General features: G+C 33.5%; 1 protein-coding gene across 1 annotated transcript; it reads right to left on the bottom strand.

Annotated features, from left to right (window-relative positions):
- Nucleotides 1–16,055: 16,055 nt before the first annotated feature.
- Nucleotides 16,056–19,207, bottom strand: LOC139891615 (probable inactive receptor kinase At4g23740). The gene is made up of 2 exons (XM_071874591.1): nucleotides 17,853–19,207; nucleotides 16,056–16,802 (listed from the first exon to the last, which is right to left on the bottom strand). Exons 1-2 carry the CDS (start codon nucleotides 19,072–19,074, stop codon nucleotides 16,159–16,161), a joined length of 1,866 nt encoding a protein of 621 aa, XP_071730692.1. The 5' UTR covers nucleotides 19,075–19,207; the 3' UTR covers nucleotides 16,056–16,158.
- Between the last annotated feature and the right edge of the window lie 6,854 nt (nucleotides 19,208–26,061).

Here is a 26,061-nt window from a genome sequence, read left to right as displayed (position 1 = left end):
ATTCGTCAACACCTTCAACAGCTTAAAAGTTCGGGACGAAATTTATTTAACGGGTAGGTACTGTAGTGACCCGAACTTTTCCATGTTTATATATATTAATTGAGATTGATATTTACATGATTAAATGTTTCCAACATGTTAAGCAATCAAACTTGTTAAGACTTGATTAATTGAAATATGTTTCATATAGACAATTGACCACCCAAGTTGACCGGCGATTCACGAACGTTAAAACTTGTAAAAACGACATGACGATATATATATGGATATACATATGGTTAACATGAGATTATGATAAGTAAGTATCTCCATAAGTATATTAACAATGAGTTATATACATATAAACAAGACTACTAACTTAAGGATTTCGAAACGAGACATATATGTAACGATTATTGTTGTAACGACATTTAAATGTATATATATCATATTAAGATATATTAATATATCATAATATCATAATAATATAATAATTTAACATCTCATTAGATATAATAAACAATGGGTTAACAACATTAATTGAGATCGTTAACTTAAAGGTTTCAAAACAACACTTACATGTAACGACTAACGATGACTTAACGACTCAGTTAAAATGTATATACATGTAGTGTATTTAGATGTATTAAAATACTTTTGGAAGACTTCAAGACATATATCAAAACACTCATACTTAACGAAAATAGTTACAGTTACTTTTCCATTCTTTTCTTTCATCAAGAATTCTAGTCGTATTCTTACCCGTATTATACACAGCTTCAAAACATACTTACTATGAGTATATACCAATAGGAACTAGCATGGGATTACACTCTTGATTATGTCATGTATGACTAATCAATTTTAACTTCTACCATGAGCTAGTCAACTAACTAGAACTCCTTTTAACCCCACTCACCACTCACCAATTACCACTCATCATTCACTCCATTTCACTTCCAATTCTCTTTCTAATTCTCTCTCAACACACACACACACACACACACACACTATTATGAACGTATTTTTCCAGTAGTTAATCATCATCTTCATCAAAAATCACTTCAAGAATCAAGCTATAATCATCATAGGAAGAACACTTCAAGAACACTTCAAAAATCCCTTCAAGTTTACTAATTTACTTCCAAGCTTTCTAATCCATTCCAAGTAATCATCTAAGATTAAGAAACCTTTGTTATATACAGTAGGTTATCTTTCTTATTCAAGGTAATATTCATATTCAAACTTTGATTCAATTTCTATAACTATAAACTATCATAATTCGAGTAAAAATCTTACTTGAACTTGTTTTTGTGTCATGATCCTACTTCAAGAACTTTCAAGCCATCCAAGATCCTTTGAAGCTAGATCATTTCTTGTCACTTCTAGTAGGTTTACCTACTAAACTTGAGGTAGTAATGATGTTCATAACATCATTCGATTCATATATATAAAACTATCTTATTCGAAGGTTTAAACTCGTAATCACTAGAACATAGTTTAGTTAATTCTAAACTTGTTCGCAAACAAAAGTTAATCCTTCTAACTTGACTTTTAAAATTAACTACACACATGTTCTATATCTATATGATATGCTAACTTAATGATTTAAAACCTGGAAACACGAAAAACACCGTAAAACCGGATTTACGCCGTCGTAGTAACACCGCGGGCTGTTTTGGGTTAGTTAATTAAAAACTATGATAAACTTTGATTTAAAAGTTGTTATTCTGAGAAAATTATTTTTATTATGAACATGAAACTATATCCAAAAATTATGGTTAAACTCAAAGTGGAAGTATGTTTTCTAAAATGGTCATCTAGACGTCGTTCTTTCGACTGAAATGACTACCTTTACAAAAACGATTTGTAACTTATTTTTCCGACTATAAACCTATACTTTTCTGTTTAGATTCATAAAATAGAGTTCAATATGAAACCATAGCAATTTGATTCACTCAAAACGGATTTAAAATGAAGAAGTTATGGGTAAAACAAGATTGGATAATTTTTCTCATTTTAGCTACGTGAAAATTGGTAACAAATCTATTCCAATCATAAATTAATCAACTTGTATTGTATATTATGTAATCTTGAGATACCATAGACACGTATACAATGTTTCGACCTATCATGTCGACACATCTATATATATTTCGGAACAACCATAGACACTCTATATGTGAATGTTGGAGTTAGCTATACAGGGTTGAGGTTGATTCCAAAATATATATAGTTTGAGTTGTGATCAATACTGAGATACGTATACACTGGGTCGTGGATTGATTCAAGATAATATTTATCGATTTATTTTTGTACATCTAACTGTGGACAACTAGTTGTAGGTTACTAACGAGGACAGCTGACTTAATAAACTTAAAACATCAAAATATATTAAAAGTGTTGTAAATATATTTTAAACATACTTTGATATATATGTATATATTGTTATAGGTTCGTGAATCAACTAGTGGCCAAGTCTTACTTCCCGACGAAGTAAAAATCTGTGAAAGTGAGTTATAGTCCCACTTTTAAAATCTAATATTTTTGGGATGAAAATACATGCAGGTTTTATAAATGATTTACAAAATAGACACAAGTACGTGAAACTACATTCTATGGTTGAATTATCGAAATCGAATATGCCCCTTTTTATTAAGTCTGGTAATCTAAGAATTAGGGAACAGACACCCTAATTGACGCGAATCCTAAAGATAGATCTATTGGGCCTAACAAACCCCATCCAAAGTACCGGATGCTTTAGTACTTCGAAATTTATATCATATCCGAAGGGTGTCCCGGAATGATGGGGATATTCTTAAATATATGCATCTTGTTAATGTCGGTTACCAGGTGTTCACCATATGAATGATTTTTATCTCTATGTATGGGATGTGTATTGAAATATGAAATCTTGTGGTCTATTGTTACGATTTGATACATATAGGTTAAACCTATAACTCACCAACATTTTTGTTGACGTTTAAAGCATGTTTATTCTCAGGTGAATACTAAGAGCTTCCGCTGTTGCATACTAAAATAAGGACAAGATTTGGAGTCCATGTTTGTATGATATTGTGTAAAAACTGCATTCAAGAAATTGATTTCGATGTAACATATTTGTATTGTAAACCATTATGTAATGGTCGTGTGTAAACAGGATATTTTAGATTATCATTATTTGATAATCTACGTAAAGCTTTTAAACCTTTATTTATGAAATAAAGGTTATGGTTTGTTTTAAAAATGAATGCAGTCTTTGAAAAACGTCTCATATAGAGGTCAAAACCTCGCAACGAAATCAATTAATATGGAACATTTTTAATCAATAAGAACGGGACATTTCAGCCGATCCATTATTTTGTAATAACATGGAACACGTAAGGGTGAAGTCTGATATCCTCAACCTTCAGCGAAGTTGTGATAAGAATAAAGAGTATAGTAGGCGCCAAGTTGCTCGGATAGAAATGCGTCTAAACAACCTAGAAAAAGAAAACACAATCTTGAAAGAAATCATCAAAGAGTCCTTCGACTCTCAAACTGAAAAACTAGAAAAACTTGTGAAAAATAACATGGACAAAGTAATGGAGACAGTAATGAAAGTGAAGACTGAGGAAGAATGGAATACCCGTTGGGGAAAGCAATCTCTTGCCTACCTCCAAGAACTAGTTGAGTCTAAGATGAAAGTAGAGAAAAACCGAATCAATCATCAACTGGCTATCAAGGATTTCAACAATAACTTTGTCAACAGCCGCATCACTAACCTCTACGATAATTTTGAATACCTCCACGAGAAACAAAAGGATAAAAATGAAAAGATAGAGAAATTTATGAAGGAAGCTGAGAACGAGAAAAAGAAGAACTAAAACCTACCTTTTGTTTTCCTATTTTCCATTTACCCATCTATGTAAAGGCTTATGCCTAAACTTTTTCCATTCCAAACTCGTGTAATAAAGGCTTATATAATGCCTCGTTTCCAATAATGTTAAGTGTTTATTTAAGCATATTGTCTTATTCACCTATGTGTGTTGTGCAAACGTTATAAATCATGATTGTAAACTTATAACATCTTGATTCTTCAACTAATAATGTATTTATGTATTGAAGATCAATGGCTCACTCAACTCGTGGTAACAACAACAACAACAACAACAACAATCTTATACCAAATGTCACTCTTTCTACTGAGCAATTTCAATTGCTGCTAGCGGCCGCCCAAGGCAATAACAATAACAACAACAATCATAATGTTCCTTCTAAAACTTGCTCCTATAAAGATTTTAAGAACTGTAACCCACCCACTTTTAGTGGAAAAGAAGAAGCCGTAGAACTGGTCCGATGGTTTGAAAAGCTAGAATCAATCTTCCGTATCTGTAATTGCGGAGATAATGATCGAGTGAAGTTTTCCACAAGTTCACTCACTGGCAATGCTATGACATGGTGGACTGCTCATGCCAAATCTGTGGGAATAGATAATGCTAATACTACCCCATGGGATGAACTCAAAGGCATGATGATCACTAAGTTTTGCCCAAGAAGTCAAGTCCAAAAGCTCGAGACTGAGTACTGGGAACTTAGATTTAAAGGAACCGATATCGAAAGCTATACCAATCGTTTTTTTTGAGCTTTCTACCTTATGCCCCGAAATGTTCCCAACTGAAGCCCGCAGGATAGAGCGGTATATCGAGGGTCTACCCGAGGATGTTCAAGGGAATGTGATTTCTGCCGAGAAGGTTACTGTGGATGCTGTGATCCACATGGCACAGAGTTTAATGATGGCTAAACGTAGGAGAGTTTCGGTTAATAAACAAGTCGAAGTTAAAAACGGTGACAATAAGAGGAAATTTGAACCATCTCAGGGTTCAGCTCAAAATGTTAATAAGAAACCGGCGAATGGTACGAGACCCGGTTATCAGGGTACTAGTCCGTTTTGTTCTAAATGTGAAAGGCATCATCCGAGAAAGTGCACTGCTGTGTGTACAATATGTAAGAAGATAGGCCATGCTGCAAAGACTTGTAGAACCCTACCTCAGAATAGAGCCATTGTTCCGGCTAGAGCTCCTCCAACATGCTATACTTGTGGTGAAAAGGGACATATTAGCCCGAATTGTCCAAAGAAGAAAGATACTCCAGCTACTGGAGCAAATGCTACTGCCAAAGGTCGTACTTTTGTGATTACTGCTGCAGAAGCCAGTGATGAGGATGAGGTCATTACCGGTACGTACCTCGTCAATAATTGTTATGCCACTATTTTATTTGATACGGGAGCCGATAAGAGTTATGTGTCAAATGAGTTTTGCAGCCTTTTTAATGAAAAGCCCCAAACCCTACAAACCAGACGATTAGTAGAAGTGGCTAATGGGAAGCTAATAAAAGTTGATAAAATATATAAAAACTGCAACCTAATTCTAGCCGATAAGGAATTCAAGATAGACCTTTTGCCAGTCGAGCTAGGTAGTTTCGATGTAGTGGTCGGAATGGATTGGTTAGGTCCATTGAGAGCAGCCATCATGTGTTTCGATAAGATAGTTCAAATTCCGTTAGGAAGTGGAGAAACTCTTATTATCCAAGGCGAACGAAGTTGTTCCAATCTTAATATCATCTCATGTCTTAAAGCCCGTAAGTACCTTGTGAAAGGTTACTCCGCCATACTAGCTCACGTTAAAATGATCGAATCCGAAGAAACGCGTATTGAAAACGTCCTGGTTGTTAAAGATTTTCCCGATGTGTTTCCCGAAAATCTCCCTGGTCTTCCACCGCCTCGTCAAGTTGAATTTCAAATCGATTTATCTCCAGGTGCTGCACCCATTGCTAAAGCACCGTATCGTTTAGCACCTTCCGAAATGAAGGAACTTTCTAACTAACTCCAAGAACTTTTGGATCTAGGTTTTATTCGTCCAAGTTCGTCCCCGTGGGGAGCTCCTATCTTATTTGTCAAAAAGAAGGATGGTACGTTGAGAATGTGTATTGATTACTGAGAACTCAACAAGCTTACCATAAAGAACCGTTACCCGTTACCTCGCATTGATGATCTATTCGACCAACTTCAAGGGTCAAGCGTTTATTCTAAGATTGATTTAAGATCCGGTTATCACCAGCTCAGAGTCAAGGAGTCCGACATTCCTAAGACTGCATTCCGCACCCGATACGGACATTACGAATTTTGTGTTATGCCTTTCGGTTTAACCAATGCTCCAGCCGTATTTATGGATCTTATGAACCGTGTTTGCAAGCCTTACCTTGATAAATTCGTTATTGTTCTCATCGACGACATCTTGATCTATTCTAAAAGCGAGAAAGAACATGAGCAACATTTACGATTGATTCTTGAACTCTTAAGAAAAGAAAAACTCTACGCAAAATTTTCTAAGTGTGAGATTTGGCTTAGAACCATACAATTCCTTGGACATGTTGTAGATAGTAATGGAATACATGCCGATCCCACTAAAATCACCGCTGTTCATAATTGGGAAGTGCCAAAGACTGCGAAGCATATTGGCCAATTTTTGGGACTTGCCGGTTACTACCGAAGATTTATTAAAGATTTTTCTCTTCTTGCAAAGCCTCTCACCAAGTTAACTCACAAAGGGAAGAAATTCGAGTGGTCCGAAGAACAAGAGTCTGCATTTAAGATTCTGAAAGAGAAGTTGACCACTGCTCCGATCTTATCTTTACCTGAAGGTTCCGACGATTTTGTTGTCTACTGCGATGCCTCGAAACAAGGGTTCGGTTGTGTTCTAATGCAACGCAAGAAGGTTATCGCTTATGCCTCCCGACAATTAAAGAAACATGAAGTTAATTACACCACACACGATTTGGAGTTAGGTGCTGTGGTATTCGCTCTGAAGATGTGGCGACATTATCTATACGGTACTAAGTTTACGATATTCACCGACCATAAGAGTCTTCAGCATGTCTTTAATCAGAAACAGCTAAACATGAGACAGAGACGATGGCTCGAATTGTTAAATGATTATGATTGTGAACTAAAGTATCATCCGGGAAAGGCAAATGTAGTTGCCGATGCTCTAAGTCGAAAGAATGAAGTTAGGCGTGTTCGTGCCTTGAATCTTAAGATCAAATCGAATCTCATCTCTCGAATCTGCGAAGTTCAAGTTGAAGTTATCAAACCTACACTTATCGAAGGAGAAGGACCTATAAATTTCGAAAACCAACTGCAAGTTAAGTCCAATGGTACAAAATACTTTGGTAATCGAATTTGGGTTCCTCGTTATGGTAATCTCCGTGAACTAGTCTTGGATGAAGCACATAAGACTAGGTATTCTATTCATCCCGGTTCTAGTAAAATGTATCAGGATGTGAAAGAGTTCTACTGGTGGCCCAACATGAAAGGCGACATTGCTACTTATGTGAGTAAGTGTCTTACTTGTTCGAAAGTCAAAGCCGAGCACCAAAAGCCTTCTGGTCTTCTAACTCAACCCGATATTCCACAGTGGAAGTGGGATGGTATAGCTATGGACTTTATCACAAAATTGCCTAAGACTGCAAATGGCAATGATACGATTTGGGTCATAGTTGATCGTCTCACTAAGTCTGCACATTTCATACCAATCAAAGAGACTGACAGAATGGAAAAGTTAGCTCGACTCTATGTTAAAGAGATTGTTACTCGTCATGGTGTCCCTACTTCTATTATCTCGGATCGCGATAGTCGATTTACTTCCAATTTCTGGAAATCCTTGCAAGCGTCTCTTGGAACTCGACTCGACATGAGTACAGCTTATCATTCGCAAACGGACGGTCAAAGTGAACGAACTATCCAAACTTTGGAGGATATGCTACGAGCATGTGTTATCGATTTCGGTAAAGGGTGGGATAAACACCTACCTTTAGTCGAGTTTTCTTACAACAACAGCTATCACTCTAGTGTTAAAGCTGCACCATTCGAAGCTTTATACGGTCGCAAATGTAGATCTCCGTTGTGTTGGGATGAACTCGAGGACAGACAATTAACTGGTCCTGAACTTATTCATGAAACTTCCGAAAAGATCGTGCAAATCAAGAAGCGTTTAGAAACCGCTCGTAGTCGACAAAAGAGTTATGCCGACCCTCACCGAAAACCGTTAGAATTCCAAGTTGGAGATAACGTTATGTTAAAAGTATCTCCTTGGAAAGGTGTTATCCGCTTCGGTAAACGAAGTAAACTCAGTCCGCGTTATGTTGGACCTTTCAAAGTTATTCAAAGAATCGGTCCCGTTGCGTATCGATTAGAACTTCCAGCTGAACTAAGTCAAGTACATGATGTGTTTCATGTCTCAAATCTGAAAAAGTGTCTCGCCGAAGATACTCTTGTTATTCCTTTGGATGATATCCGCATTGATGAGCAAATGCACTTTGTCGAAGAACCTATAGAGATTATGAAAGAAGAGGTCAAAGAGACTCGTAAGAGCAATATACCTATTGTTAAAGTCCGTTGGAATTCGCGTAGAGGCCCCGAATATACCTGGGAACGCAAAGACCAAATGATACGAAAATACCCCCATCTCTTCCCAACTGTTGATGAAGCAGACGGGAACTCCACTTAAAACTTCGGGACGAAGTTTTCATTAACGGGGAGGTACTATAACGACCCTCATTTTTCCATCTATATAATGCCCGAACAAAAGATTTAAGTATAATGAATAAACTCTAAGTACTAATAAAAGGTCGTTATATACATACGAAATTAACGAACGTTAAACGAATAATAAATTTTATTCAACAACGTACGCGTAAGAATTTTTATAAAAAAAAATTTTATGTCATAACATGATTACATATAAAATACTTATATTAATTTTGTATTTAGTTAATATATTTTACAATTAATAAATACAAGTATATATAAATGTAGTAACATATATAAAACTAATAAAATTATAAAGTAATAATTTAATTAAATAAAAACCACATTTAGTAATTATAATTTTATAAATACCGAATATATATTTATATTTATCAAAATTCGTATTTAATAATTAAATAAAAATAGAAATTTAGTTAGTTAACATTTTTAGAACTATGAAATATATATATATATATATATATATATATATATATATATATATATATATATATATATATATATATATATATTTTAAAAGTAGTATTTTTTTTATATATAAACTAGATCTAGATCCACTTTTATTTATTTTATTCCTACTTTTAACTTTACTTTTATTTATTTATATTTTGAAATGGTGGCATGACTGGTCATAAATACTTTTAATTTTTTTTACAAGACACTAGTTATTTTTTTATATAAACTTTTGTATTTTTTTATTTTCTCTTTACCAAAAATTGTAACTATAAATACCATAGCCTAGTTCACAAATTTTGTACACCAAAAACTTGAATAATTCTCTCTCAAACCTCTGCAAAAATTATTTTTGTAAGTTCTCTATATTATTTTTATAGTTTTTATTTAGTTTTTATCATATTTTTGTGCTAGTTTTATGTTAAATACCAAATAAATACGAAATTAATTATAATAAATAATGTAAATACATGATAATTAGTATTAAGTATCCTAATGATTATAAAAATTATTTTTATGAATTATACATTCGAATTTATATTTATTAAAAATCAAAAACTGATTTTTTTTATATTCGGTATATATAGATAATGAAGAAATAAATAGTAAAAAATTTTATATATTATGTTTTATAATTTTCGCTTGTTCCTTAGGTCATAAAAGTAATTATAAAAATTTATGTTTGATTTATTTGTCATTTTAAATAATTAATTTGTATTTTCTTCTACTTTTACTACAGTACCGGAAAATCTGTTTTAAAAAGAAAAATAGAATTTAATGATATAACATGTTTATGACTACAATAATCAATGGAAATTACTTAGGAACTAATAAGAAAATTATAAAAATTATTTTTAGAATTAATAATTATATATTTCTATTTAATTCTGAATTTAAACTAAAAACAATACAAAAGTTGAATTAAATAGTTAAACTATTAATATAAATGTACAAATAATTTTTCTAAGCTTAATACACTATATTAGGCATACAAAAATTTTAGATGAATTAATTGAGTTGATATAATAATTATTACTTTATAAACTTTGATTTATCTTGAACCGAAAAAGAAATTAGAAATAAATACTTTTACACCATAACAAAAATTTATAAATTTTTCCTAAGTTTATTTTGGTCAGTAGAACCTAAGAAAAATATAAAATGTGTTGTTAAACTTGTTTATCTATTTATTTGTATTTTAGCTATAAAAAAATTTTTAATATTTAATACATAAAACTTAATATTTATGTATAGAAAATTTTTATAATGTTTTATACATGTCACTTACTGTTATGAAATCAATAAAACACTTGTTAGCATTTTTAGATAATTATTGGTACTTATATTAACATAAAACTTAAAATTAAACTATACATATTTTAACATATAAGATAAATATATATATATATATATATATATATATATATATATATATATATATATATATATACATATTAACTTGATATTAATACATACCCATTCATAAAATACAATTTCTATGTATAACACTTGTTTACCTACTTAAATATATCCTACTTATTATTAGGATTTAAAAACCAAACAATCTTAATAACGATAATACAATCGAACTTAAGTAAATACTTATTGTATAAAGTATTTAAAGTGTTGTATTCCTATACGTACCTAAAAACGTATTGGAACGGTATATTAGATGGGTATAGATCTTGATCTTTCTCGAGTGGATGGACGCTCGAAAGTCTAGGCGGAGAGTTTGGATTACCGAGTTAAGGGATCCTGTGGCTCAGAAACCTATGACCTGAAAAGGCCATTTTAAATTAAAAGTGTTAGATAGGAAGCTTGTCTAGTATGAAAAGCCTTTCCAAAACGATAAACCTTCTTTAAACTTACTATAAAAGAAAATACTTACACTTATCATAATACGGGCAAAACATCTAAACTATTCTCAACTTATTCTTAGGTTGACTTCTCTGTGCTTCGATCATCCATACTTTCTCTTTAAGGAATACTTTCACTCACCGAATTACTAAGGTGACTTTCATAGCCCCACTCTTATTGCTATAGCACTTTTTATACTTACTGGGGTGAGACACATGCTGCTTTTATACTTTAAATAACTTAGACACAAGTACGAACCTAAACTGTACTATGACTAGCTTATGCTACTAAGACCCCACAGTGATATTTTTTAATTGCTTTCAGGATAAGGCATTCTTAATTATTGGGGGTAGGCCTATCGGGAGTAACGTTCCCGATACATTTGACCGCGATGTCTTTGTATTACTTAATAATGATTTAAACATGGTGATAAGGTACTGTCAACTTATCATCGGGGCAACAAAACAAACGTTTAGTCTAAAATATCACGAATCAGTACTACTTTTGGATCTGCGTGATCTACTTTTATAACAAATCTTGTGGTCTAAGAACAAACGGTCAATCATATTTGTTAAACCTATGAATTTCACTCAACCTTTTTGGTTGACACTTTTAGCATGTTTGTCTCAGGTACTGAATGATCAGGACCTCTATATCTACTGCTTATGTGATGACTTACTTGGCTAGGATCAAGACTTATCGCATATTTACCTTTCTGCATTTGAACAATTTATAATTCTTGTAACGACATTATTAATCCTTCCGCTGCAAATTTGGTTTTATTCATATAGTATTTGTTCTCATTTTATAATATGTTGGTATGTATTATGATATTGAATCACATTTCGCCCAGGCCCTGACTCGGGGGTGTGATATCAGGTCTCACGGTGAATACGATTAAGTCTTCCAATTTGAAAACAGTGAAAATTCAGCCTAGTCTCACTCGTAACTGAAAATCCACCTCGTGGCTATAATTCAATTAGGTCTCACCGTAACCAAAAAATAACGAGGAGTGTTTGCAAGCTCATTGGATGGCATGACTTAAATTTGACGGGTATTTTAAAAATGTTAGTGTTAACGAATAATGCATGCACACAAGATTCGCTACACTATTTGTTAAAAGTCATTTTAACCAATTGTATATATGTCGATCGTGTTTATACATCTAGTTTGTTATTTTATTTTATATATAAAAATAACAAATTCACAAACGTGTATCGTTTTAAAACTTATTTTAAAAGATTTCGGTCATACATAATTTGTGTTTCAAAAATCATTTAACTTTAAACTCGTTAGAGTTTAACTTTTAAAATCATCAATTTTAATCTTTGAAACTTTTTCCGGTTTTATTTGATGTTTTCATCAAAAACATTTAGCATATATTCTAATCAACAATTATGTATAATGTAAAAATAAAACACAACCATATCATGCATCACACACACACATAGCCTAGCCCGAAAATCCTATTCTCGATCCCATGAGCCGACATGGGATCAAGAGGTCAAACTAAGGGTAATATCGTAGCTCCCACTTGATTCAAGAATCAAGTGAAAACTTGAGAAACGCCATCGTTGTCAACTTGACCTGTTCGCCATCTTCTAAGCCAAAAGCATGTTGTATTTTATCTTCAATCTTCATCTTGTTACATTTATTTAAATTTGAAAATACAACTAAACTAGTACTTTTACAAATTGAAATAAACTTAAATACAATACTATGAAGATGAAAATAAATATAATACAACTTTGTCTTCAAAATGGCCTTTCTAATAATACAAATAATCAATCATGACATAATATTGCCGTAATCAACAATCACAACAATCATACATAGGTCGGGGCATTATGGACTATGTGTGCAATCACAATTCTAATAACTACATTATTAAAAACTACATATGGCTTGTCCATGGTACAATGCATGTGTACAACCATGGAATGAAATAAACAACAATTATTCAAGCCATAATAAATTCAAAATTTATAACAGTGATATTTTTCAGATCTTATTTGTGCCTCATGAGGTTTAATTTAAAACAAACATGTTGAAATTATAAAAAAAAAGTTAAACTTTTTACCAATTCACCACAAAACTAGATCTGAGAAAATCACGTGACAATTAAAATGGTGTAAAAGCGGCTCTGATACCACTGATGGAAAACCGTGTGTACTTTCAAATCAAATTAACGCAGCGGATAGTTAAAATAAACTTATTTTACATTACAAAACATACACACGATTAACGGTTCCATTAGATCCAGTTACACCACTAATAATTGTCAAAATATATAAATTCACAAAGTGAGTCAACGATATACCTTTCCTGAAGAAACGGATTGTAGGAGAGAAACTTACGATCAATAGTATGACCGTTTCTTTGGATAGTCCACACTACACTTCAAACGACCGTCAATGGATGCTAGTCCAAACTCAAGTAACGATTAATCAACCTTTGATTAATAGAGTAAACTAACATAATTATGCTCCGTATATCACTAGTTTAAGTATGTACTGACAAAGAGCATCACTTTGAAGAAAGGCTTTTGTCAACTCCCTGATGTTTTTGCTACTTGTGTTTTATATGAATGATTCATCTCTAATCAAAATATGTATATCTATATATGTGAAGAGTGGGAATCATTGGTACTTAATTGGTAGCTAGCTTTATTAGGTATGTGTTTATTTTATTTCTTTTTACTTTTTCTTTAACTTTAATCCCCTTTTAAGTGGACACCAACTAATCCCATTTATTTGACAACATAAAAATGATCATGTAGTAGTTGAACAATTATTAAAGTTATAATCATTGATTAATTAATTACACAACTAATTAATTAATTTAAATTAAAACAAGCATTTTAATTTGTTATGTTACTCAAGTAGTAAATATACATCATATGTATAATCAATTTGACGTCTAGATGTATATGTGTGTGACCCCGAAGGCTCAAATAAATTTAGTTACATAGTTATATGTTGTACCTTGCACATTGATCCTTCATAGAGGAGGTGGTGGTGGTTGTGGCAGGTACTATAGTGGTGGTGGTATAAGTGGTGGTGACAGGCACTATAGTGGTGGTGGTGGCAAAAACATTAATTAGTGAAAAGACGAAAATACTCTTGGGAACATGGTAACAGGAAGTTAATGTTGTTGGTGGGTCTGCAAAAGGTTGAGAGTGGTGGTGATGGTCGAGTTTTTTTTGGTAGTTAGATGGTGGTGGTGGAAGGAGTTTCACGAAGGTGGTTGACGGTGGCTAATGGTGATGGTGGATGGTAGAAGACGATGGTGATCGGTGGTGGTATGAGTGGTGGTGGTGGCAGATAGTATAGAGGTGATGGTGGCAAAAATAGTAATTAGTGAAAAAAGGTAGTGAAAAGACGAAAATACTCCTGTGAACATGGTAACAGGAGGTTGATGTTGTTAGTGGTCTGCAGAAGGTTGAAAGTGGTGGTGATGGTCGAGTTTTTTGGTAGATAGATGGTGGTGGTGGAAGGAGTTCCACGAACGTGGTTGACGGTGGTTAATGGTGATAGTGGATGGTGGAAGACGACGGTGAGTGGTGGTGGTATGAGTGGTGATGGTGGCAAGTACTATAGTGGTGGTGGTATGAGTGGTGGTGGTAGGTACTATAATGGTGGTGGTAGTAGGTTAGTGGTGGTGGCAAAAACAGTAATTAGTGAAAAGAAGGTAGTGAAAAGACGAAAATAATCCTGTGAATAGGGTAACAGGAGGTTGATGTTGTTGGTGGTCTGCATAAGGTTGAGAGTGGTGGTGATGTTTGTGATGGTTTACCCGGGTACCGTTGGTTTACCCGTTTTTAGGTATGTTGCGACGGTACACATGAAAATCCGTCGCAATGCTGCCTCGACCGTTTTTCACAACACTGTTCTTTACACGTAAATTTACATTCTAGTTCTAGTTTAATTTACAAGTCACATTTAATAAAATACTATTCTATTTTTTAGAAATAATTTTCATCTCGATACCGCTAATGCAATCGTCTTGAAGACCTTCAGTTGTAACGTTTTTATTGATTTTGACTTTTTAATGCACTTTGACCGCTCATAATTTGCTATATAACATTCTAATTTGTGATGCGTTAAATTTATCATTAATGTCGACTAAAAATACACGAAAGCCCTCAATCAATTTGAATAAACGCCACTTTTCGCAAATAGAGTTTTTTTTTTTTTTTTTTTAAAGACAAGTATTTGAAATCACTGACGGAGGAATGACCCACCCACCCGATCATTTTCCACGCACACACGCGCTTATGAGCGGAAACTTAACCGCCTCGATCGTTTGAGAAATCGAGCATTTCCTATGTTCAATCGTAAACCGCAACTATCAGGTTGATTTTCAAATTATTTTTGTCATTTCAGAAGATTTTCAACTGATAGATCTTGAAAAATACACAATTTTAATAAATAAAAAAAAAGTTGACTAAATCGGAGTTACGAGTCAAAAGATACGATCATTAAAAATTTCTGTCCAACAAGCACCATACACCAAGAATCAAGCAATACACACCGTGTGTGGTGCTTGGTGCATGTTCACAAGGAAAAATGACTGTCTCGCTGAATATTTCGGTAACACGCATTAGGCACCAAGATACACGCATCATGCGTGATCACAATGCATTTTTGCAGTTACGATTTTTAAGGACATATTGCTAAACAGTTTTGAAAATAAGCTTGATTTCCATTTTCAAAATGCTTATAGTAATATTTTAAGTTCATCTTGAATATCTTACAGATTGGTTTAACCAATTAAACATCTTGAATCTCTCTCATTTACGCCAAAAGTAAAAAAATATGAGCTTATGGGAGCTTATGAGAGCTTATAGAAGCTTGAGCTTATGATTTTAATAAGCTCCAAGTAATAAGCTTCGTTTGGGAGACATAAAAAGTAGAGCTTATGAAAAACATAAGCTCTAGAAAAATAAGCTACTTCTAGTAGCTTATGAAAAAAAGTAGAGCTTATGAACTAGAAAATAAGCTCCAGCTAGTTTACCAAACACTTATAAAAAATAATAAGCTCCAGCTACCAACTTTAAAAATAAGCTCCAGCTCCAGCTAGTTTCATCCAAACACACCCAAAAAAGAAAAACACAAAATATGCAATGAAGAAATTTAAATTAAATTAGAATACAATCTTGCATACAAAACTAACACCATAGAAACTTTGCAATGATACAACACAAAATGATTAAACGTTAGTATCAGAAATCAATTCATTGAGATAATGAAACCATAACATCAACCATCTTTATATCAAACTCATTACTGACCAGATGACTCTGTCTCAAAAACCTCTTGCCGCGAACTCATCGAACTTTCGGGTCGGCTCCTCGGGTCCATATTCCGTCTAACATCTTCCACCATTTTAACGACCTCCCCCATTTTCGGTCTCTGATCCGCTACCCTCGCTACACAAGACATCGCAATCTGCAACATCTCAACCATCTGTTCCTCAATGTTGGGGTACTTTAGTAATTCTACATCAAAAACTTCACCCGTCCACTCTTCTCGAACCACCGAGTGGACCCACCGAACCAAATGAATGACCTCATCGCCACTTGTGGTGTGAACTGGCGACTTGCCTGTTAAAAGCTCGAGTAAGAGGACACCGAAGCTGTAGACATCTGAAGCCTGAGTGACTTTTCGAGTGTCTGTTATCTCTGGGGCCCGGTAGCCTGCTGCCCGGGCGATAGGGGTGGCAATTTGGGCCATGATTGTTGATAAACCGATATCGGAGATGCACCCGTAGTTTTGAGAGTTCAGAAAAATGTTTGATGATTTTATGTTGCCGTGGACAAGTTTCCCGCCAGTTTCTGCGTGGACCCGAGCAATGCCTCGGGCTGCACCGATGGCTATCTGGATTCGGGTTTCCCAAGTCAACGGGACCCGGTCTTCGCCTCTCTTACCTATAAAAGGGTCAAGAATAAGTACAAATGGTTAGAAAATGTAAAGATCCGGGTAGAAATAATTCATTTGATTAATAAATGACAATGATGAAAATACAAGACAACAAACAGCAAATGGGCCAAATATTTCTATTGGAGATTCCCTAATCCCATATGGATTGATTCTAATCAATCAACAACTTATTTCTCTATCATGTATGATACAATATTCCATCAAATATTATTATGATTATTAAATTATAATTATAATATTATAATAATATATAAATATATAAATATAAAATATAAAATATAAATATAAATATAATGATGAAGCAAAAAATGGTTGTTTTCTCCCACAATGTAATGAACAGGACGTGTGAGGTTTATTATGGAACCTTTCTTTTTCAAGACATCCTTTCATGATCCAGGTGGGTACCGCACATGCACAAGTGCACAACTTGGATAAACATATTAGGTTCATCCATTGCTCAACCTAATTTAAGGGGAGTTGAATGTGTGTTTTCTACCAGGATTGTTTGGTAAGAAGCTTTTTAGGAGTTTATAGCTTTTAGAGTAGTTTTTATGAAAAAAATCTTATATATAATAAAAAACTTCGTTTGGTTAAAAAAGCTTAAAGCTTTTAGACGTAAGGTAAAAGCCAGAAGCTCCTAGATGTAGCGTTTGAGAAAAAGCTCCTACAACTAGCGTTTGAGAAAAGGCTCATAGTTTTTTGTCACTTTATTATTTTATTAACAGCTTTAGCCCCCAAACACCTAAGTACATCTAAAATACTACTAGCTACTGACTACTAGCTAGTTTTACCAAACATACCAATCTCACAATTTAAGGTTAGAAACACTTAAGATAATTGTACATGTATTCAATTATCTATTTTATAATATCTACATCAACTCCTTACTAGTGGAAAGCTGATGATTCAAACAACCCCTTAAATAAATGGAAAATGAAAGTCACCATCACTAACAAGTTAACAAACAAGTAAGCTATATCATATATCATAACAAAAACAAAAACATAATTAGACAAGTTAAGAGATCAAGATCATACCATGTAACATAGCAGCTACACTCCCTTGACTATAATACTCACAAACAGTAAGCTTCTCATCTTTCGAGTAGTAATAAGCCCTCAACTCGATAACATTCTCGTGTTTAATACTCCCAACGATCCCCATTTGTTGCTCGAACTCCCGTTTCCCTACGCTTAATTCTTTCAACCTCTTAACCACAACCGAAGTCCCGTCTTCAAGAATCGCCTTATACGACATCCCGAAAGTACCCTTACCCAAAACCTCAGCAGACGCTCGTAACAAATCTTCCAAATCAAAAGCATAATTACACCCCTCGAAAAAAACCAAACGATTATTCGCATCTTGCGTTCTAGAAATCGCCTTTTCGGGAGACATGCCACCTTTTTCAAGCTTTGAAGATATCCCATCTTCACTGTTCCTTTTTAAACAACACATTATCCAAAAGATTGCTAAACCAGTAAAACCAACACCAACAACAGCAACAATTATACCTAAAAGTGCTTTTTCACTTAACTTAGCACTATTTTTTGAACTAGGGTTTGGTTTATGAGTAGGCATGACAATAGGCACCTCATCAGATGAATACATTATAGACACATTGTTACCTATAAAAACTGATTTTGGAAACTTATGAAGTGATTTTGGGACTACCCCACTGAGATGATTGTTAGAAAGATTAAGTACTTGCAAACTATGAATACCCAAATCAGGAATTTGACCAATGAGTAAGTTATTAGCAAGATTCAAAGCAGAAAGATGGGTTAAATTTGAAATTGAACTAGGAATTGACCCATTAAACTTATTGTTTGAAAGATTAACAATTGTAAAATTATTCCAAACAGTAAAATCAAGAGGTAATGGACCAGTAAACTCATTAAATTGAAGGTACAATAAAGACAGGTTCTTGAGGTTATAAAAATCATCAGGAAAAGGGCCAGAAATACCATTGGATCTAAGGCTTAAGATCTGCAATGCTGAGAGTCTGCTGATAGTGTTAGCCGGAATATGGCCGTGAAACCCAACTCCGGGTAGCCGGAGACCAATGACACGTGACCCATCTTCACTGCACGTGACTCCAGTCCAAAGATTACACACTACTGTGTTTGAATCCCAGTTCAAAGAGCGTGAGTGTGGAAAATTGTACATGAAATCCAACAATGCTCTTTTATCATCTTCAAGAACTAATGCATTTGCTCCAAACCAAAGCAAACCCATCAAGAAAAACTTGAAAATTTCCATTTTTTTTTCAAATAAAAATTGAAGCTTTTTTTATTAGAGCTCACAGATCACAGCTGTGGAGTGATAAATAAACCTTAAAAAGAGACACCCATTTGAAATATTAGTGAATTAAATCATACTCAATAAAGAAAAAGACTAAAAATCTAAACTTTATTTCAAAAATGTTGAAGAACGCATGTAGAAAGGTCAGGAATATAAAAAGAAAAGGCTGAAGATGTTGAGAGAAAATGGGGTTTAAAAATGAGGGTTTGAATTGGGGGAGGTGAGAAATTAGTCAAAAGGGGATGCAGTGATTTTTAATTTAAAGTAAAAGATGGATGGATGGATTTGGAAGAAGCAGCACAAAAAACAGAGCTTTTACTTTTCATTAGTTGTTTTTTGTTTGCTTGTTCTTTAACTTTTTGGTAAGAGTTAGAAAATCAAGAATGTCCTTGTATGAGCAAAACACAGTCCTAACTTGGTGAAACCAATTAAATGATTTTGATTCTTACATTAAAAACTTCAATTTTTTTTTTCTATTTTCTTTTTCTGTAGAGTATATAAAATTTAAATTCGTACGTAGTACTTTTATTTTTATTTTTCATTTCCTTGATATATATTTACACCTTCATGGTTGGTGGTTCAAACCTTTGACACAATTCAAGTGAAAGTTTTGAAATTCGTTCTTTACATTGTCAATTAATGTCTCATGTTATGTTATTTTTGGTTCGCCATCAATTTAAGAGTGCTCCCCAGTTGTTAGGTTATGCGAGTTTGAAGATCACAAAGCACCGCCCCTTAGACCAATCCCAACCATGATGCCATGGTCATTTCTTCAGCGCCACATCAGCTTTCTCTCTCCTCATTTCTCACCACTTCATCCCATAACACTCCCATAACACACCATTGCCAATCATGACATACTTCCTCAAATTTTATTAATATTTTATCTTATTATTATTATTATTATTATTATTATATTATTATTATTATTATTATTATTATTATTATCCATGTTACTTAAATTGCTACTGATTAGATAACTCTTACTAGATTATTTATAGTTACTCCGTATTATTTATTTAATTAATTGAGTCCACTTTTTAACATCTGTATTCTGTATACTTCCTCATATTTTTATTATTTTTAAAATTACATTAGTATTAGAATAAAATCAAATCAAATCAAATAAATAAATAAATAAATAAATAAATCAAATAATGGTAATTAGTAAAATAAAAATAAAACTGGAACCAAAGAGTAAATGTTATGGGTCTCTCATATATTAAATATTAATTAATAATTAAATATATAAATATAAATATAAATATAAAATAAAATAAAAATGACCACCTACTTCATCTTCTTTCTTTAACCTATTTTTTAAAACCTCCATTTTTCTTAAATTTAAAAAATCAGTTGTCATCAACCATGATTCAATATGTAGTATGTATATATATATATATATATATATATATATATATATATATATATATATATAGTAGAAATAAAAAAACTATACGCAGAAAAAAAGGCAAACTTCGCCCTGCAATATGCTTATCCATGATTCAAACGAGGGCGAATTCAACCAGGGCGGTGGAGGGCGGCACCATTGCCATCGGCGCCCTCAGGTGACGGTTTTGATGACACCCCCTATAACATACTGTTGGGAATGGTCTTATAACGAATCCGCATTTAATCTTTAGTCGGATGAATCAATTGTTAACAAATGTGATTTCTTATGGTTGCCGGACCGATGCAAATGGGCTAACTTGATGTCTGGTGAACTATTCAAACAAGTGAAAAAAAATCTAATCTTGTTCACAAGCCCACATTAATGAGCTTTTTTTCTGGGCTACATATAATTGTCTTCGAAAAAGATCATGTCAATGTCAATCGGGTGCCGGAATATCAAGTTAAAGATCTTTATATGTACCGGTTCTTTAATTTTTGTTGTGTTTTGTAGGCTTTTTCGCCTCTTCGTGTAATCTTGAATTTATGACTGGGCTTAACTCTGTCATTGTATCTTTTGATTAATATTCTTCATTTTTTTAATTAAGATATCTTTTCTTTTAATGCATCTTTTCTTTTTCGCCATATATATATATATATATATATATATATATATATATATATATATATATATATATATATATATATATATTTAAATATATATACCTTCACGTTACTAATTAAAGTTTTAGACACCTCACTGTTATAATTAATAAAACTGAATTAGAGAATTTATTATCTGCTACATCAACCTCATATCAGCACTAATACAATAATTAAAATATTATATTAATAGCAAAATACATTAATTAAAAAAAGGGGGATGATTCTCACACACACTTTTTTGATCCTCACACACCAATTGAGTATTATTAGAAGAGTAAAAGGTTAAAATAGGTGTGTGAGGATCAAAAAAAGTGTGTGTGAGAATCATCCCCCTTAAAAAAATGGTACATTGATTAAAATATGTTGCATTAATAATTATGTAATACTCAGTTTCTAAAATACGACACATTCTGGATAAACGTAAACTAATACAAGTATGATTCCGAGTCTTCCTTATCTTGTTACATACTAATAATCGTTCAAGAAAAAAAAACACATACAATACTTTTACCTTTATTTTTAATTTATTTTTTACTTATTTGATTTTTTTTTGTTGCAAAAAAACTAGAACTTTATTGCAACTCGAGGGCATTCATCGAAAGGATGATACCTCGAAACGATTACAACGCTGAGGCAAAAAGGCCAAACCAACAAAAAACAACGAGAGCCACTATGCCATCACTAGAACGAACCAAACCCTTAACGTTCCTAACGTAGTAATGTTTGAGACCAAGAAAGAATAATAAGACATTACAATAACAAAACATTAACAAAAAAAAAGTAAAGAAAGCTCAACCGATATCTCACAACCCTTCAATCCCTTCGACGTTAAACTTCCTCAACTCCTCCCCGAGAACCTTTGGTACGCTAGGCTTATTCTTTTGTTTATGTTTCCGTGCCATACACGAGTTTGCTGTTGACCTTCAACTCGAATGTGATTGAAATCATTTGTAGCCTCCTCAAAAATATTATCATTATTGTGCGACGAAGAACCACCAATATCATCATTCTCAAAAAGAACAGCCCATATCAACATTTGTATCCAACCAGCCCAAACTATTATCCAATTCAACTTCTAGCACCCCAACCAAAGAAGATAACTCGGTAACACCTCTAAAGCCGAAGTGGGAAATTTAACACCGAAAGGGTTTAAATCGCTTCCGTCAGCCACCTCCTGATCGTGACTTTCCTTAATCGCAACCCCAACATCAGTCTGTCCAACTTTAAAACTGGATCCTTCAATCCGATTTGATAAGTCGATAAATGGTTCTCGTTCTCATGGATAAGAGCAACCGAAGCTTAACCGGAGTCGTAACAATAACAGATGTAACATACGGCTCCACCCTAACAAAATTAACCTCATCATTATCCATCACGCCCAAGACCGATTCACTGGAAGACAAAACAAAATCTGATGAAAACACATCAGCCTTCAATCTCTCACTAATCACCGCATCTGCAACTTCATTAACCCAAATGTGCCCTTTCACAATGGTAGTAGAGATCAAATCTGCTGAAACGCTCTCGAGCAAATGTTTCACCCATTTGGTCTCGACGAACGTAAACGAGGAATCAGAGCTTAAAAGATTAGCCAACGAAGACGCCACCTTCAAGACCACGCACACCCGACTAGTAACCTTCTTGATACTATCGACCAAAACAAATTGACCAGAATGCCTCAAAACTCGACCCACACAAACCTTAGGATCTCCTCAGACTTAGGAGCAAAGGGTACCACCAAAACAAAACTGGAAACCGAGGCATGGGCAAGGACATTCGCATACGTAACTAAATCGTTGCACTGTACAACACATCCGTAAGTACCCAAATTGCTGTACTTTGAAATCACGACCTTGCACTCAAAAAGAAAAATCTTCACCTTCTCGTCCAATAAAGGGACATAATCGACCAGAAGGATACTTTGATCTAGTGACACAACCATATCACGATTCGGGACAAGAGAAACAGTGTGTCGAGATCGGGCAGATTCACTCTGGTGCGGCAGTATTAGTGCAACAACGCGAACTTTTATATTTATAATACACGAGCCACTAATCACTAAAATGCACCCAACGAGCCAGATAATTCGGTCGGTGAAATAAAGTAATTGGGAAGTTAGGTTTGGCCCAAGAGAGGCGAGTATTAAGGTTAAGGATTGATTATTCGTTGATATTTCTCGAGAAAGAAATATTATAATTGTATTGGGGGTTTGGAGGTAGAATTAAATATATAAATAAACATGATTAATGAAATATAATATTAACGCAATATAGATAATAAATAAGCAGGTGTTTACTCGGACGTCATTCCCTTTCACATTCGGACATTTATATTAAGAACATATTTTCAAATGACCTTAAGTATTTAACATGAATAACCGGGTCATTAATCCATCTACTCTCGAAGTGTACCTAACTGACATTTAAGTATCACTAAGGTTCAATGTATGATTACACTGGGGACTTAATCGGGTGGAGTCATTAATTCCACCATATTAAATACATCAAAAGGTCTAACTCGTTAATGTATTCATATCACGATTTCAAGTCTATCGCAATCCAAATTGACATGCAAGACCTTATACCGGTCATTGGCCTACTAACACAATATAATTTACTACACATGCAACGAGTGACTCGACTCAGAACAATCAGTCTATTTAATTAAGCTCGTAAGCATTCTCAACAAAAAGCATTTAAAATCAAGTATTCATCTTCAGTTCATATCAGGCCGCCGGCTATTGCACACCAGTCGTCGGCTTACATGTTGAACAAGCAGGTCGCTGGCTAGCTATAAACAGCCACATGCTAAACCAAGCTCTCTTTAGATTGTAACAGTGAAACAACCCAACCCGTATTTAAACCGGCCCGTAAAATATTTTCTTTAATACATTAATATTTAGGTCCCAATTATGTTTCCAAAACATCATTAACACAAGTAATAAGTTCAATAAACTTTTAAAACAACATTTAATACATAGTTTAAATATCCGAACGGGCAAACACGACCCGACTATTTTAATGTCCAACAAAACCGAGCATGATGATTGGGAATACACTACCCAATCCTAATCAATCGAAAAGCACATCTTCTAAAGCAAACTACGCAAGTCCACTAGTCCCCACGCTTACCCGAGCCACCGCCTCCATGTAAATCTATAAAAATGTAAACAACGAGAGGGTAAGCTGTAGTGACCCGAACTTTTCCATGTTTATATATATTAATTGAGATTGATATTTACATGATTAAATGTTTCCAACATGTTAAACAATCAAACTTGTTAAGACTTGATTAATTGAAATATGTTTCATATAGACAATTGACCACCCAAGTTGACCGGTGATTCACGAACGTTAAAACTTGTAAAAACTATATGATGACATATATATGGATATATATATAGTTAACATGATACTATGATAAGTAAACATATCATTAAGTATATTAACAATGAACTACATATGTAAAAACAAGACTACTAACTTAATGATTTTTAAACGAGACATATATGTAACGATTATCGTTGTAAAGACGTTTAATGTATATATATCACATTAAGAGATATTCATACATGATAATATCATGATAATATAATAATTTAAAATCTCATTTGATATTATAAACATTGGGTTAACAACATTTAACAAGATCGTTAACCTAAAAGTTTCAAAACAACACTTACATGTAACGACTAACGATGACTTAACGAATCAGTTAAAATGTATATACATGTAGTGTTTTAATATGTATTTATACACTTTTGGAAGACTTCAATACACTTATCAAAATACTTCTACTTAACAAAAATGCTTACAATTACATCCTCGTTCAGTTTCATCAACAATTCTACTCGTATGCACCCGTATTCGTACTCGTACAATACACAGCTTTTAGATGTATGTACTATTGGTATATACACTCCAATGATCAGCTCTTAGCAGCCCATGTGAGTCACCTAACACATGTGGGAACCATCATTTGGCAACTAGCATGAAATATCTCATAAAATTACAAAAATATGAGTAATCATTCATGACTTATTTACATGAAAACAAAATTACATATCCTTTACATCTAATCCATACACCAACGACCAAAAACACCTACAAACACTTTCATTCTTCAATTTTCTTCATCTAATTGATCTCTCTCAAGTTCTATCTTCAAGTTCTAAGTGTTCTTCATATATTTTTCAAGTTCTAGTTACATAAAATCAAGAATACTTTCAAGTTTGCTAGCTCACTTCCAATCTTGTAAGGTGATCATCCAACCTCAAGAAATCTTTGTTTCTTACAGTAGGTTATCATTCTAATACAAGGTAATAATCATATTCAAACTTTGGTTCAATTTCTATAACTATAACAATCTTATTTCAAGTGATGATCTTACTTGAACTTGTTTTCGTGTCATGATTCTGCTTCAAGAACTTCGAGCCATCCAAGGATCCATTGAAGCTAGATCCATTTTTTCTATTTTCCAGTAGGTTTATCCAAGGAACTTAAGGTAGTAATGATGTTCATAACATCATTCGATTCATACATATAAAGCTATCTTATTCGAAGGTTTAAACTTGTAATCACTAGAACATAGTTTAGTTAATTCTAAACTTGTTCGCAAACAAAAGTTAATCCTTCTAACTTGACTTTTAAAATCAACTAAACACATGTTCTATATCTATATGATATGCTAACTTAATGATTTAAAACCTGGAAACACGAAAAACACCGTAAAACCGGATTTACGCCGTCGTAGTAACACCGCGGGCTGTTTTGGGTTAGTTAATTAAAAACTATGATAAACTTTGATTTAAAAGTTGTTATTCTGAGAAAATGATTGTTATTATTAACATGAAACTATATCCAAAAATTATGGTTAAACTCAAAGTGGAAG

This window comes from Rutidosis leptorrhynchoides, chromosome 2 (genome assembly GCF_046630445.1).
Source record: "Rutidosis leptorrhynchoides isolate AG116_Rl617_1_P2 chromosome 2, CSIRO_AGI_Rlap_v1, whole genome shotgun sequence".
Taxonomy (NCBI): Eukaryota; Viridiplantae; Streptophyta; class Magnoliopsida; order Asterales; family Asteraceae; genus Rutidosis; species Rutidosis leptorrhynchoides.
This window is presented reverse-complemented; position numbering and strand designations above follow the sequence as displayed.